The 17,472-nt window shown below is 35.4% G+C and overlaps 1 protein-coding gene across 1 annotated transcript in view; it reads right to left on the reverse strand.

Moving 5' to 3' along the window:
* Nucleotides 1–453: 453 nt before the first annotated feature.
* MTNR1A (melatonin receptor 1A) overlaps nt 454–17,472 on the reverse strand; it is a 52,081-nt gene continuing 35,062 nt past the window's right edge. Inside the window, exon 2 of the mRNA XM_058838028.1 lies at nt 454–1,330. Coding sequence (XP_058694011.1) covers nt 462–1,330 — 869 coding nt within the window. The 3' untranslated portion in view covers nt 454–461. The remainder of the gene's footprint in view (nt 1,331–17,472) is intronic.

The following is a 17,472-nucleotide window of genomic DNA, read 5'->3' on the forward strand; positions in this document are numbered from 1 at the left end:
TTTCAATTACCTTGATTTTTCACTTCACATCTCATAATATATTACATAAAGGTCAGATTTCATATCTTAAAATAAGTTTTCAGAGATTTTAGAATCAGGACTGTAACATGGACAGAAAAAGCATGTGGAAAGTGTCAGGAATGACTTGTTTTACTGAACCAGGCAATATGGATACTTGTGATATAATCTCTTTCTAGGTGCTCATCTCCATTTAACAAAAAAAAAGGTAGTAATTCATAACTTTTTATTCCCTCAAGTATATAATTATGTCACTATACAAGGGATATACCATTGTATAATAGGATCTGTATGTCAAGGCTCTGTAACAAGCTTCCAAACACCATGCAAGGAATTAGATCAAAGTGCTTTCAGAGTAGAAGATATATTTCACTATAATATTTAGCAGGAGGTCTAATAAGATGGACACTTTTTGTGAAGTGATAATAGTAAGATTCCCACTTTCAGACAGAGTCCACCTTCACTTGATTGTTGTTTGTAATCAGTGGAGAAGGTTTGCTTCTCATTCTGTCTCCTGCATCATTAGAACTATCCTGGAAAAACACTTTTGCCGTACAAAAAGTGACAATAATTCTCTTGTATTCTCTTCTGAAGTTCTGGTTCAGAAGTCCATATACTATAGCATTAAGGCAGCTGTTGAAATATGCCATGTAATAACTAGACACAAACAACCACTCTGGAATCCTAGGGATTACAGTTTTTGGGTTGACGGCCACTGCAAGGCCTATAAAGTTCAAAGGAGCCCAGCAGACTGCAAACAGCACAAATACCACAAACATGGTCACAAAGTTTCTGAAGTCATGTGGTTTCAGCCTAGGGTTGTTATCCGGTTTAACCCTTCGCCTTACCTGAATAACGAGGATCCATATTCGCAAGTAACAGAAAATGACTACGGCTATGGGAAGCAGGAAGTGGAAAAACACAACTGCTATGGTATATGCTGAGCTGACAGACTGTGCAAATGTACATGAGTAAATCCTGGGGTCATACTGCAGCGATCCCACAAACAGGTTGGGCACGATAGCAACAAATGTTAGGACCCATATAAGAACAATATAGCACAATGAATTCTTGTCGCTGTACAGCTTGTCATATTTGAGACTGTGGCAGATATAGCAGTAGCGATTGATAGCGATGCCTGTAATATTGAAGATTGATCCAATGACACTTAGGCCCATCAAGAAGCCACTAATCTGGCAGTGTAGGTATCCCAGTTTCCATCCGTTGTGAAACACAGATGTGAGGACCAGTGGATAAGGGTAGATAGCTACTATCAAGTCTGCAACTGCCAGGCTTACAACAAACAAATTTCCTGTAAAATAAATATAAAAAGGCAAGTATTAGTTTTTCTTTTGCTCTTTTCTGTCATTTCTGCTCTCGTTATATTAATGAGCAGCCTGAGTGGAACACTTTAAATGTAATTAGTTTCTGCTTTCTAGCTCAAAATTCATTGTCATATATCAGAAATAAGACACTCATTTTTAGTTTAGAAAGGTAGCTTAACTTAAAGATACACCTTTGAGAAGAAAACTATCTTTAAGCTTATCTACCATGACCTATTACTTTTATCATGCCATTTATTTGGATTCTTTCAATCACACAGACTTAGAATTCATATCAAACCAACATATTCATAACTTTGAGGCTTGCTTTGGTTTTAAATGGTCTCTCTTGAAAAATCAGCTAAAATAATATTACTGATAAATTTCCAAACTCACATTTACCTTCTTTATTTAACTTCCTTTCATTACATTAACTAGCCCTTAATTTTTTCAGTCCTGAAATTAAAATCTCTGTTCCCCCATTTTACTTCAAACTTCCATGACTTTAGTATGACTTTTACATTATTCTCATTGAATCTGCTAGCAAGTACATAAATAACTTCTAAGAGTCGAGTTGAGCACAGACTCAGTTCTTTTTTCTGAAGACATGCTCTTCAGTGAAAAAAAGGGATGCTGGACAGTGGCCTAGCCAGTTCCCACACAATACTGATGCCCCATTTTTCTCTGCCTCCAAAATGGAATATTAAGCAATGAAACATTCTGCTGATTCATTTTTAAACAAAGGAAGATTATACTATTCAAAAACAATAGAATCCATTATGTTTTTAATTCATTTTTGAGAACAGATTATATTTTCTTTTTTTAATTTCTGAAATGATAATCCATCTGAACGCCTCCCAACCACTCTAATTTCTAAGAACAAGATCACAAGAAACATTGATGTCACTTTTATTCATTTTTTTAAAATAACTGTTACATGTAAAGCTCTAGTTATTCAAGTCCATAAGTACAGAAAGCTAATAATATTATCTATACATGCACATTTGTAAGTATATAAATGCATATGTACATAGGCATTTGATATTCTACTTTGTATTTCTGAGATTATTCATGGAAGATGAAATACGAGCTTCTATTGCAACCTGTAATAAAATATATTATTATTTTCAGATGATGTACAATTTTGGTGCTAAGCCAAGGTGGGCTTGGTGAATTGTTTTATGCATTTATTTTGAGCATGCAAAATATAAATAGAAAAGAGCAGTTTAGTAGGAAAGGCAAAAGTACCTGTGGACCAACAGGGCATTTTAACTGCTAAAATTCTCAAAACAACTTTTTGAATCTATTACTTCAAATATCTTGAAATGCATAGTCCCTTACCAATCTCAGGCTTTAAATGTCCAGTTAGAAATGTTCAACCTGCAAATACTGCCAGAGGAAAACACAGAAATTATCTTTCTCTGGATGCTACCTACACTGTTGTGTTTAAACTTTGATACATGCACAAAGTACCACGTTTGCTATTTATACTATTGGCACCTGGAACAAATGGCCTCAATTAAAAGACTGCTGCACTAGTTTTCCCTTGATTTAGTATCTGGATTTATAAATAACTTTCTTGTGATAGTGTCTGTAGCTGTTTTGTCTTTGACTGGGGATTCACTGCCAGACTGAAATGTGCTTATCCTGAAGCCTTTGGCAGAATTCCAGATCATTTCAGCACAAACATCAGAGGTTCTTTAAGCAGAAGATGGCACAGGAAAAAAACACTGCTTTCAGAATTTATTCTTGACGTAGTGGCAACTGATACAAGAACAAGAGACAGTATGGAACTTAGAGCTCTTTGTTTATCTGATGAATCAAGAAGTGGAAAGTAAATGAAAAGGTGCTGTTGGCAGGTTTGTTTTTTTTCCCCTGTCCAGAATATTGCAGGATTGATGAAATGGTAGCATATAAACCTCAGACACTTCATAAAATGTAATACTTGAAAGAATTCCATTTTTACTTGCTTATTAACTTTCTGCTTAGGTGGAAAATTTTAGTTTAGTTTTAGTTTAGCCCATCCTAAACTTCTTTCTCTGGCATCCACTAAAACTTCTGCTCCTGCTCACCATTATTATTGACAATATTGTTATTATTTACCACTTCAGCCAAATGATAAGGACAAAGTTAAAAGGGTTTTCTTCCTGTTAAAAGGTGTTGTATTGAAAGGTGACAAATGGTACACATTTCTCTGAATAGTTTTAGCATTGGAAACAAATGAATTTAGGAAGAGTAGGGTCTCTGAATCAACCAAGTTTCAGGCTTCCATAAACTCATGCACCATGGTTGTTCCATGGTTCTTTTTTCAATTGGCTACAGTAGAATGGCAAGCTGAAAAACTTGGAAACACAAGCTGTTTCTTGTGAAAATTGCAGGCTACCAGGAGGCTAGCAGGATATCTTAGTAGCCTGTCTTAAAAAAAAAAAAAAAAAAAAAAAAAAAAAAAAAAAAAAAAAAAAAAGAGAAATTATGAGTTTGGAAATCAAGTCCCAAGCTGGCAGCTCATGGTTTGCACGTCAGCTGAAAGAATAACATGTTAGGTGTGAAAACTGCTTGGAAACCAGATACCTGTTTGCAGACAGGACTTTTAATTTCCCTTTCGGGAAGGGTTATTTTAGAACTTGAGTTCAGATGTATTTTCCTTATGAGCATGGAAATTTTTTTGCTAAGACAGAAAATTCAAGTAAGAAAAAAAAAACTGCATTAGTATGATCGTTGTATATTTTGAGATTCATTGTTTCAGACCCTGAAGATGGATCTGAAAAGAAGTTGAGCTTTCATATGTTATATACTAAACAATTTTAAAACACAATCCTGGCTTTAGGTACCATGACCACTGAAAAATATTGCAAACATATGAAATTCTCATATTATCATGGCATTTTGTGAAATTGAACTCTTACATTTGTAGAATACTTGGTATTTTAGAGGTGAGTATCACAAAAATGTATATAGGGAAGGGTTAATTTTTATCTTCAGATTTTGGTTTGAAGAGAATGCTATAAATGAAGCCTGAAGTTCTATACTGAACCCTTCAAAAAGGCCAGAAAATCAAAATCTTGAATAACTCTTCCTTGAAGAAAAAAATATTTGTTCTCTTTAGAGAGTAAGATCACGTTACTGTGAAAAAATGTGCTTTGTGTACCTTAAGAATATATTATTATTCATTAACACCCGTTGGCTGAACTGAGAAGGCAGAGGTTGAATTTCTTGACTTTGACATAAGCCAAATAAGCTTTAATAAATTTAAGCAAATGTTGTGCAGTGGATGTATGTGGGAAGAAAGATAATCTACTGGTAACCACCTTGAGCGGGTTATGTTTTTAGATGCTGTCTAAAGCAATGTTCCACTAAATATTTTCACCACCCTTACTGAAGAAGAAGCCTTTCTGCTCAGCAAACACATAGCCACATCAGATCTACCTGCTGAATATAAAGCTGCATTAAAGCAGCAGAAAACAAACAAGTGTTTTAATAGACGATTTGATTTTTCCAAGAGCATGATACAACATTAACTGAGTGTAAAAATCATGACTCTGGCAGATTATAAGAAAAATGCTTATGGCAATGCCAAGATGTCAAAATGAATACAAGAGCCTCAAAAAGAACTACATGATGCAGTTGTATCAGTAGCAACTTGTATTTGCAGAACATATACAAATTACTGTGTGGGTTGTTATTCCCAAGATTTAGTGCTAAGTATGTCCTGAATGATAATTAAAAAGTTTCCAGAAATTTATAGCAACTTAAATATGTGCAGAATATTAATGGAAAAAGATTAAAGTTACAAAGACTAGGTGGTGCTGAATGCCTGCCATAGAATTAGAATGGAGGGCTGAACACTTTTCCAGCAGGGCAGAAATTACTAATTCTTCTGGAAATTTTAGAACTGAGGGTGATGTGGTATACAGAGTTCTTTCCCCAAGTGTTAAAACTGTGAAGTACTTTAACTCTTCTACTAAAATATTTAGACTGGGAAAAATAAACTACAGTAAAAAAAGGAAACAGCTCATGTATGGAAAAAAACCAGCAATGTTTTAAAGTATTAGGGGGCTTCCAGCTAGAATATTTGGTACTCAGAAAATCTGAGTGAATTTTAGAAAATATCTCGTATTGCTGGCAACATCAGTAAAGCTACCTTTTCTTCTTTCTTTCACAAGTTATTTCTATACCTTTTAATATTGGTTGCCAAGTCACTATTCTGTTCACCTTTTTCAAAGTTTTTCTTGGATAAATAATGCTGTGGCTTCTTACAAAAAAATGCTCTCTACGAGCCATCATGTTCTCATAATGTCACTGCATTTTGAAACACATACCATCATGCTTCCATTAGTGCTTCAGGCTGGACCAATTTTAGGTGAGGGGTTTGGTCTTTATGCCAGCTGGAGTTGCTTTATCTTTTAGATAAGACTAAACATCAGTTATTGAAATCACATACAAGGATTTTGTTTCACTGGCCACTGTGTCAGACCTCTAATGTTTACTTGCTAAGTGTATCTTTAAAGAAAGAGGATAGTGTAATTGGTTCAACACTGCTAATATTTAGAAGATCAAGCTTAGTTTCTAATGATCAGATTTGTGTCATTCTTATCTACTGTCATTTCACCGCTTGCAAGATACTGCCAGGTATGTTAAGTCATTTCCAATTGTTTCATAACTAACCTTAATTAAGAGGATGCTTTCCTATAAATTTTGATCATATTTTGTAGATATTAAACTGTATTTAAATATCATACTGCCAAGTTTGTTATGTACACAGTTTTTACACATCTAATGGCACAAAAAAAATTATTTACATTTTTAAGCACTGCTTCCTGTCTTTCTAATACTTCTACGAATATTCCTCAAGGATAGCTCACAGATTTTTTTGGCATTATGAAATCTTTCTGATTAATCTAGCCCTTGCTCAGGGTGTTAATTTAAAATCTCATGCTCCTAGCTGAAAACAAGTCTATTATAGCTGCTCACCAGTGAATGTCTTCAGCATCAGAGACTTTAAATGTGATACCTCATAACTGGATGCAGCATCAGAGAAATGAACTTCTTCCTTAGAGAGTCATTTTGTCATCCCTCTGTTTATTTAATGATGATTCCATGCAGAAAATATTAAAGCTATATTTGTTTCATATTCCAGGAACATTTTTGCCCTGAATGTTGTTCCATTAGCACCAATATTTCACTTGCAAAACATCATAAACAACTACAAAATCAAGGAGTGAAAGTGGTTTTTGTGAGTACCTAATACAAATTTAATAAAATTTTCCTGTACATGTATCTAGAAACAGATCTTAGCTCTACTCTGTGTTTTTTCTACCTGGGAGATCAAGCAGTCAGAATGTTTCAAGAAAAAGATCAGTCCATATTTTTTCTAGCATTAAACTAATATTGTAAAGTTGTTGTACCTGGAAGCACAGTTTGGGTTCCAACAGAGATCATGTACAACAAAATACTAAATCAAAATAGTTCTAAGTGGGGACAGTGACCGCAGTTTCTTGGGAAAAATCCAAAAGTCAAGTAAGGTTATCTAGAAAAGCAAGTGTGCAGTCCTAGCTTCACTGAAGAAAGATTTGAAATGTCTAAGAAACTAAACAGTCCTTGCAGCTCAGCATCAAAATGGCACAAAACAGCTGAGCAAAAATGTAGGAATAAATATTACATAAGTTCTAGTTACTCCTGGGAGCTTCATTCACTTTACAGATCATAATATCAACTCCCCTAGATCTGAAAAGCCTATTTTTAAACTAAAGGCACTATTTATAAACCTGTCCTGAATCAAGAAGTCCACGTGCACATTAAATTTGAATAGCATGATGGGCCTGTGGGTTTTGCTTCTCATTAGCAAGTTAACCCTGATGCTGCAGGCGGTGGTGCAGGGTAATTTGAAAGGTTTAAAGCCCATAGTCAACCTTGTAGCTTTAAGCATATGTAAGAAAACCTCTCTCTTTCTTTTTAAGCTGAGAAAAGACCTTGTATTACTTTGCCATTTTTAAAAAACTTCATTTAAATGTACATTTCTGTCACATCATAGAAGGGACTTTCAGACATTTTATCATCTAGTTGGGATGCTAATGAAACCAACAGGGCAATTAAAAACATTGCCACTGCCTATTAGAAGTAATGATGACAGGCAGGTAACTTGTTAGCATTGAGAAGAGCATTAAGTATTTGAGGTTTAAACTCATTTACAATCTTACTAAAGTAGAAATACTTGGTGTCAGCTAAGTTCAGATACTGAAATGACTTAAGTAACCTCAACATTTACCTCCAGTTAATAGAAATTCAGGATCCTGAGTCTTACTGGTCTGGATTTCTGGAGAACTACATAACAGTGTATTAGAGAGATATTGAAGAATAGATTTGTTAAAGAGCTATCAGAATAATCCATATTGTAATGTCTTGTTTCACTGTGCTGAAAGTTGAAGAAAAATTTACGTAATCAGCTCACCATAAATGAAAGATTACTGATGCATTCAGAAAATAAAATTTTATACTGTATTTAGATTAATTATCACACAGAATATTCCAGCAAAGCTCCTGCAACAATTAAATTTGAAATGCCTATGCCATCTTCTGGCCAAGTAAATCAGACGCATGAAAGAGTAATTGGCAGAAAATGGCAGTGACAAATTATGTAGTATTCAAACCACAGGAATGGTTGTGTATCAGGTCCAAGTTGACTGTAGCCAAAGAGTATGCAGATGAGATTGAGTGGTTTTACAGATATGCCAAACAACATACAGCTTTCTGTGGTGTTATCACCTACCATCTTTTTCTGCAGTCCCATGGTACACATGTGAGTGTGAAAGCTCCTGCTCTCCTTCTCACAGTCTAAAAATATTTGTTGCTGCTATTTTTGGTAGTTCAGTCATGAAAGGAAAGTGATGTGAGTTTACTCTCAGGCACATAAGGGAATTGAATCCATATGCTGGATGAGTGCTACAGACGTGGGGATATTCCTTGCCTCTGGCAGTTTTGTAAGACATGCCAGGACTGCTTTGAAAATATTTCCTATATTGGACCTCTCACATGAGAGGCATACTCAATGTGTACTATGTGGCAGATTTAGGAGGTGCATGGGATTTTGAATACCTCAGTACTGGTAAGACTCAGGTATTTCTGGGTATGCCAAGAAGGGCAGCACTATCTACTGGATGAGTTTACCTGACATGAAATATAAAGCACCTGAGGAAAGCAGCACTATAAGAAAAGGCCTAGACAACCATTGCCCATTTAGGCACCTAATGTAGGTCTAAACAGGAGTTGACATTGACTGAAGATCTCCTGTGAAACAGAACTTAAAAAAATATAAAAGTGGTCAGGGTCTGGGCCTTTTTTAACAACTTTTAAGAAATGCCATTTTAAAAAAACACTTTAAGTAGCTCTCAGAGCTACAGTGCACCTCAGGATATGCTCATCTTTCTGTTACATTATGCAGTGACATGAAATATTTTGCTTTGAGATTCTACATAGTGGGTTCATGTCCAAGATATTTTGCTTTAGAAGCAGCAGTGAATTAAATAAGACTTCTTTTCTTTTACAGAAATGTCTAAAATTTTATCACAGCTAATACCTATTTACTTTGGTAACAAGATTGTATTAAACTGGCACTGTCATAGGGCTTTATAGTTTTAAAACATAGAAATAAAAGTGACTCTTGATGCCCAGCCAAGAGTGCACAAAGACATAGCATAAAATATCAAGAATACCTGTAATAACACTGATGTGAATCAACAAATCCTGCTGTTTTACAGGTGAAAGTTAGAAACCAGGGCAGGCAGACATACTGGTGAATGTCTCAAGTTCTGTGACCCTGGTTTTGGCTCTGGTATCTGCCTGGACTGTTCTTTCTACAGTTCACTGGTTGGGTGTGTTTTCAAGGTCAGAACATCTATCCCCTTTGAACATCAGCTTCTTCTATCATCATGACAATATTTCAGAGATCAAATAGATTTGCCTGAATAACTTATCCACTTTTACAGAAGGGAATTATATTACCACTTCTGACTTGATCTTTCCTATCTCTAATTTCTATGATTCATTTGGGAGGAAAAAAATCGTGTGGACAGCCTGTTCTCCAACAAGGTATTGCCTAGATGTTACAGAACACTGAGGTTCAGCAAGCTGTATGAAACCGATTAGAATAACAATACTGCTGATGTCAGAGGATCACGCTACTGAACTGCATCACAGTAGAATCAATGTGAGTACATTTCCCCCTCCAACTGTATTTGCACTAGAGACTGGAAATATATGGAAAGACAAAAATTACACTGTTCACAGTAATATCAGAGCTCAGATAAATAAAACTAATAATACAGTGCGAAAGTAGAAACAGGCAGAGATGGATGCTTATGAAATATAATTACGCTTTGTGTCTGTTTAAAATCTCACAGATCTGTCAGGACTGATGCTAGATAATGTGAAGATGCAGTCTATTCCCTTCCAAAGTCGAATATGTATTTTGAGAAAACAAGAAGGAGAAAACAGGAGAGTGAAGTTGCAACCACATAACTGACAGGAGAGCCTGACAGGAAAGGCTTCTATACTGTATAAAACATTGCAAACACAAAATCACTTTCCTGAATCTCTTTGAAAGTCACACTTTTATGTAACAGGATTTTGTGGCTGAATTTGTCCAGAATTATTCATGGGAAGAAAAAGAAGTTTAAAAATTCTCAGGAGGACAAAATAATCCATTTTCCTTCTGTTATGACTAATAAATATATAGCTGGTCATTCAGCCAATGTAGACAGCAGACAGAAAAACTAGTAAAATGAGTTCATAAAATAGTCAAGTTAAAATCAGCAGTGGTAAGACACCTGCCAAGAAAGTGGAAAGAAGCATAATAGAAAAAAAAAAAATCACTTATATATAGTTACACATGTGTTTAGTCTCCTCTCTGCTATCATCATCTATTTCTCTACTATTCCTTTTCCTCCTTTTCTTATTTATTCATCACCATGTTTTTTCTCTCCTCACGGACTTACAACCCAAAATATTTTGTTTCTGACAGAAGTCTTTTTCCTTCATCTTTCCCCCTCTTTTTCTCTCTTCTTTCTTGCCCCTAGCTTCTTAGGAAAGACACAGATAATTATCATACTCATTCCCACCTTATCAGTTTGATGATTTTTGAATCATGATCTGTAAATACACAGTGTATTCCACTCTACCACTATCACAGACATGGCTGACTTCAGTTCTTCCTTCCTTCCTTTCAGTTCTTCATTTTCTTTATGGTGCTACAGCAAAAGTCAAGTTGAATGCGCCCACTCCAGAATGGAGCAATTGAAACAGTATCAGGTATCATGGGGAATTCATCAGAGTAAGCGTGATTTAAATTGCAATATTACTGGGGTTTATGAAAGACGGTATCAAGAATTCTTGCTGGTCTATACCATCAGAAATGCATTACCACTGGAAACTGAAAGATGGGCAAATAAGTGGAACTTCCATATGCATGACAGCAAGGTGAAGGATCCTAATACCCATCTTCTCTACTGTTTGTCTTCTTTATGATGGGCAATTGAATCAAAGAAACGGGATGGGAAAACAACTCTGGATTACAAGAGAGTGAAGACCCCAAGATATGTAGTTCCTTTCTTTTGTAAAAAGATTTTAAAACCTTGTGAAATTTGCTCCAGCTATTGGGCCAAAATACACTCTTCCAGCCCAACACTAGACACCTATACTATCCTCCTTTTTCTCTTTGTATATGTCCACAGAGTACCAGGAGAAACATTTGATTAGCATATTCTTCTTTTGTAATTTGATGGGAACCCACACCAACTGCACCATCCACAATGGGGTTAAAATGTGGTAAGAAATACAAATTAGACCTTAAACTGGTTACACTGAGTGTCAGGCAAGTTCAAAATATGACGGAAGAACAAATAGCAACTTTCCTAGAGCAGATATTCTGGATTGTTGCAGCAAGCAATTAAAATGACAGCTCTGGCAATTTAAATCTCTCAAGAGCTTAGAGGAGAATATTTTTGCCAACTTACTATTAAAAAAAGAAATGGATTTAGATATAGGATAGATTTATAAGAAATCAATTAAGAAATTGAGGAAGAATAAATAAAAAAATAAATATAAGAAATATATAAGAAATTATGGATGAAGGTAGTTTATTCATTATTGCCCCAATTCATTAATCATAATTTTTTAGCTCCTGCACAGTATAAGACTTGGAAACCATGTTTGTTTGCTTCTATTAGATGTGTATTACTTTAAAATATGTTACTGATTAAACCTATAACTGAAATTTTGTATTAGAGGAGAAAGAATGAAGATGTTGCACTACCTTAAGTAAAATCTATATTTTAATTTGTATCAAGAAAGTTGTAGGAAACATACACTTTATCTGCACCTAAACCCCCTTGGTTTTGGTTTGTTTGGTTTTTTTTACCTAAAGATCTAACTTCTAGTCCTCTCATAGGACTAAAATAGATGTGAATGGATAAAATTCTCAGTTTTCTAATGTTATCCTCATTGCTAGTAGCAACAGTCTATAAAGAATTTAAGATGAAGTTTAATATTTGTGAATTTGAACACATTTGAAAGACCACAAATTATTTTCATTTATTTTACAGCTCCCTGGGTTTCTTATCTTTGTATGATTTAGTTTCTTCATTACAAAAGCAACTCTCAGAATAGACAAAACAACAGGAACAAGCTGACCACAGATTTTACAGAACTTTGAAAAATAGTCTTAAGTAATTTTTCCTGTAATTCTTCAGAAAAATAAAAATATGAATTTTTTGTTTCAATATTTCTTCTAGACAGTCTAAATTAGAAACTGTGACTTCACTGGTGGCAAAAAGACTAAGCTATCCTAAATTCATTGCAATATCTCTACAGTATACAATGATATGAGAAGTACTGATGCTCAGGTAAATCACCTAGTTATTCTGCAACTGGATGCACTATTATACTTGTAGGTAATTAACATATCTCCACTTAAATTTTAACTGAATGATCAATTTTTTGCTATCGGTCTGGATAATGAGACTTCCACAGAAGTTGGCTCTGGGTTGACCAGATCTGTGGAAGTCATAATAAAATAAGGAGACTTCATTTATTGCTCGTTTCTTTGGATTTTTTTTCTTTTTCCCTAAATGATGGGATTTTTCAGAATAAAACAGAACAGAATAAAATTTTCAAGCACTAATAACTTTACAGAAAATTTTTAGACTAATAGTGTGGTATGATTACCCTTTGACTTTATAGAAGATTTCACATACTTACCACACTGCACCTTATATAAGCGAGGTCAACTTGAAGGATTTTTCTTCTCTTTAGCAATTACTGATATAGAAGTCAAAAATTTTTCAATATCCTCTTGCTTATTTAATTAGAAAATACATGACTTTTACATTTAATGCTTATTAGAAATAAAATGGGGTTTGGATTTGTGCCTTTTATCTTAATATTATTAAATGAAGTTCTTTATTAAGAGCTCCCTTACACAGAGGCATATAATTCAGCATACAGATGAATTTGCCAAAACATTGAATCCTTAGAAGTAGGCTTTTGAAAAGAAAAAAAATGGCTAAAATAATGATTCAGCTAACTCCACTGACAAGTTGAAGTAGTGTAAGTGAGCAAATAAGTGGGTCATTGCATTGTTGAATTGTTATTCCTATCCATCTTGCTTTAGTTATTTTCCTTTTCTCTGGGTTTTACTTTCATGAAGAGTGGTGTAGAATTTCTCAGAAAGCATTTTTTTTTTAATTGCTTAAGGATAAACTGCTTGTTTATCAGTGAATGTAGTCAAAAAAACTATGAGCCTATGGCACTAGCTAATATGAAAGAAATATATAAATGGTGTTGACTTTCAGTACCTACATTTGTCTCCAGAACTTATCACACAGTGTTCTTACTTAACATGTTGCACAAGACTGTCCAGCACAATAGTACAAAATTGCTGAAACCTACACTTGCTGTCAGAAGTATTGGATTTTGTATTACAGTAATTTCAGTGTGGGTGCATTTAAAAGCTGTGTTATGATATCTCATCTGAATTATTTGTACCCATTGATTTTTGTTATGACTCAGAAATACCCTAACTGAGCACTTTGAGAAACCAAACAGAATTTGTAAAATTAAGTTCAATACCTCCAGTGTAAAAATTTGAACCCTTTCACAGTGTGAAAATAAAATAAATCTGGAAAACTATACCACCATTATAATCTTAATCTCATAAGTTTATGCATATAATATCTTAGCTGAGGAGCTCCTTTCCTTTTTAATGCCTATTTTTTTTCTTATACTCCTTTTTATCTTTGTTTAAATGTTAGCAAGACTTACAGAAAAAAAAGCTTTTAAGCAAGCTGAAAAGCTATATATAGACAGCTAAAGATAGTATCCTTTTAAATATTCAGTAAAAGTGTTTCCAGTTCTCCCTCTGAACCTTACTGCTCAGTTCTTCATCTTTTTTTAGGCACAAGCTTTCTGTGTGCCAACATACTTCATTATTTAACAAAATTTAGCAAACCAGAAGTCAACACTACTACTTATGAAACTAAAAATAAGAAACCCAAAGAAATGTGGGATAACTATCTCTATGAATATTAATAAAAAGTATTTCTATGTTGAAAGGATGCCAAAAAGTAGAAATTATGTACAATTTGTGTATGCCAAAGATGCCATGTACTTATATGATGTTACAAAACCTGACTCAAAGTTTATTGTGAAGAAGAATGAGTGGTAAGGAAGCCTTAGCTTCAAACAGCACTGAACAGTAGCTTCACATTTCTTTACCTTGTTCTATTAGGGAATAATCGTCTCATTTTTAAAACAACATCTTTGTAAAATGTTCTACAGGTGACTGAAAGTTAAAAAAAAAGGTGTATGGTGGGGGGGGGGAAGTGTCTTTCACATATTATCTAAAACCACCTGGATTTTCTTTAGTTCCAGAAAGATTGGTATTTCGCTTTGTAGGTGAAAAGATTTCTTAAAAATTTTTAAAAGACAGCTTGAGGTCCTCAGAGAACCACTTTAGCTGTTTCCATGTATGAACACAAAACTTTTTGCTTTCGCACATTAATGTATTTTTTAAACTAATAGCAGAAGGGCTTCTGCTAAAGATCTGACTAACAGCTTTCATTTGTGTTGTGTAAAACTGGTCAGTTCATGACTCAGAAGTTAATCATTTTGGTAACAGGTAAAAAATCTCCTTCTAAATCTTTTATAGAAGTTGTGTGTGTCAGCTGAACCCAATGATGGGCAATAGTAGGATTTCATTGCATTCTAGTCACTTCCTGATAGGCTTTAATTCTTATTTTAGGAAAGTCCAAGTGGATTTTTGTTTATAAATTCCAGTATCTGGAATAGGACTCTGTCAGTTCTTTACGGTATTTTTAGATATATTTTATTATCATGACTTGCTACCTGTAAGTTTGGTGTGGAAGGATGTTGATCAGGTCAGGGCTTTAAAACAGATCAGTCAACCTTCTTACAGTGAACTCAGTGAAGAAAACCATGTAAGACAGAGAACAATAAAAACAAACTAGTTTCTCCCTGCATTTTTTGTATTTCTAAGGCATTTCCTTTCTTCCAGAATTGATCTCTCTCAGTTCCATACTTTGATGGTGTCCTGTGGTCCTCTTCTCATTTCTTAGGCCTGATGTGTTTTCTGTTCTTCTCTGCCATCCCACTTCCTGCTGTAGCTGCAAACTCTCTTCTTGATGCCTTCGTTTGCCTGATGTTCCTGTTGGCTGGTGCTTGATTTTATTGACCTTGCTCAGCTGCTTCTGAGGGAGAATAACTTCACCTTTCTTCTGGGAGATAAACCTCACCCACATATGCCTTTACTAACAACATGTGGCAAGCAGAGATAGGAAAAAGGTAACAAATACCCTTACTTAGACTTAAGGGAGAAAAGAACAGTAGGTGATGTAGTCCCTGAAAATGTCTCTTGCAAGTCTGCAAGGAATTAAAAATCTATGCCAAACCACTAAGTCAAACAAATGAACAAACACATCCAACCTTATTCTTCCAGCTTAAGAAAGTACTCATACGAGATTTTCAGTAGAGGTATAAAAGTGAGAAGATGTAAAAAGTAGGACTGGTATCAAATGAACAAACCGAGTGTTTTTTAGTTTATCCATTGATGATTTGGATGAAGGGGCAGATGCCTCCTCAGCAAGCTCAGTGAACACAAAGCTGGGAGGAGCTGCTGACAACCCAGAGTGCTGTGCAGCCCTTCAGAAGGACCCTGGCAGCCTTGAGAGATGTGCAGAGAAATGGATGTACTTCTCGCAGGATGATGGGGAGAGACTTGCTCCACTTGCCTTCTGCCCCAGAGAACTGCATTTTGGAAAGTCTCTCCACAGGTGGAGCATGAGAGCAGCCAGGTTCACTGAGAAATGCGGCCTCTCAGGCTTGGATTCTACCATATCTCAACAGAAAACAAATGTCTGTTGAACAAATTAATTAGCACTGCAATTGTGATTTTTACCATAAACTGCAGAAGTGTAACTTCTGTGCCCTTTACTAATAGGAAAAAAAATATATATATATATATACTGGGGGGTAATTACTATCCTGTGCATTTTTGCCTATTTTTGCTTGTCCAGATCACAGAATCACAGAATCATCAAGGCTGGAAGAGACCTTCAAATTCAACTAGTCCAATTGTCAACCACTATAATAACCCCTAAACTGTATCCCCAAGTGCCATATCCAGATGTCTTGTGAATATTTCCAGAGGCGATGAACCCACTATATCCTTGGGTCCACGTATTCCAATGCCTCACCTCTCTATCAGTGGGTTTTTTTTTGTTGGTTTTTTTTTTTTTTTCTAATATGTAATCTGAAACTCCCCTGCACAGTTTAAGGCCAGTTTCTCTCATCCTTTCACTTGAGACACGGCAGAAGAAATCAACCCCCACCTCACTACAACCTCCTTTTGAGTGGTTGTAGAGAGCAGTGAAGTTGTCCCTGAGCCTCCTTTTCTCCAGACTAAACAATCCCAGTTCCTTCAGCTTCTCCTGTAAGACCTCAGCCCTTCTCCAGCTCTGGACTGGCTCCAGCACCTCCATGTGTTTCCTGCAGCATGTGGCCCAAAACTAAGCACAGGATTCAAGGTGCAGCCTTGCCAGCGCTGAGTACAGTGGGATAATCCCCTTCCCACTGTGGGGGACAGTCCTGATATTCCCAGACAGTCCTGCTGGCCACACTGTTGTTGATACAGGCCAGGATACCACTGGCCGTGGCCACCTGGACACTCCTGTTCAGCTGGCTCTCACCCAGCACCCACTGGCTGGGTCACTTCCCAGCTGTGTCAGGCAGTTCTATACTCTCCAGGAACCTTCTAGATTGCCTCTTCTCTGCTGTGCTGTATTTCCAGCTGACATCTAGCAAGTTGAAGTCCCCCAAAAGATATAGGTAGAACAAACATAGGCTATACAAGACTAGAAAAAATCTTACCTACATGGTGAAAAAGCAGTAGGGACTGCCATGGATTTGTGTCTATAAATAGGGAAAATTATTGGAAATCATTGTTGCCCCTAGCTCATTAGAAAAATTTAGATGTTGATGTAAATTTGATTACATTCCATTCAAGATTTAAGGTTTAAAAATCATGCTATCCATGATTTGCAAATAAACCTCACATCTATTTCATTTAATTGCACAAATATAGAGGATTGGGACTAGGGTTTGTAGTATTAAATGACTGCATTAGTATTTTATAATTTATAAGCACATTGTTCATACATAAAATGATTCACTGAGAACACATTATTATATAGTGACCTTTTAGTGTTCCCTACAGAACCTTGCTCACTGAGATTATTGAACCTCATAGAAATGAGAAGAAATCCAAATCCCCAAAAGAGCCAATGACAGAAATCTAGCAGAACTATCAAATCACCATGTAGACATATTGTATTGTATATTACTCACACTTATTATTGCACACAATCAAGCCCTTCAAGGAACACATGCAGAAATTTCCAGTAGCAGCTACTACTGCATTTTATTATTTTAGTAATTTTATTTCCCCCAACAAAAAAAAAAACCCGAGTGTAGTGTTATCAAAGCAATGTTTTTCTAGAAGAAAATTCTGAGAAGCAATAAAATTTTTTTAAAAAAAAAAACAAATCCAGAAAAAGTAGCATCATTA

The sequence above is a fragment of the Poecile atricapillus genome, chromosome 4, assembly GCF_030490865.1.
Source record: "Poecile atricapillus isolate bPoeAtr1 chromosome 4, bPoeAtr1.hap1, whole genome shotgun sequence".
NCBI lineage: Eukaryota > Metazoa > Chordata > Aves > Passeriformes > Paridae > Poecile > Poecile atricapillus.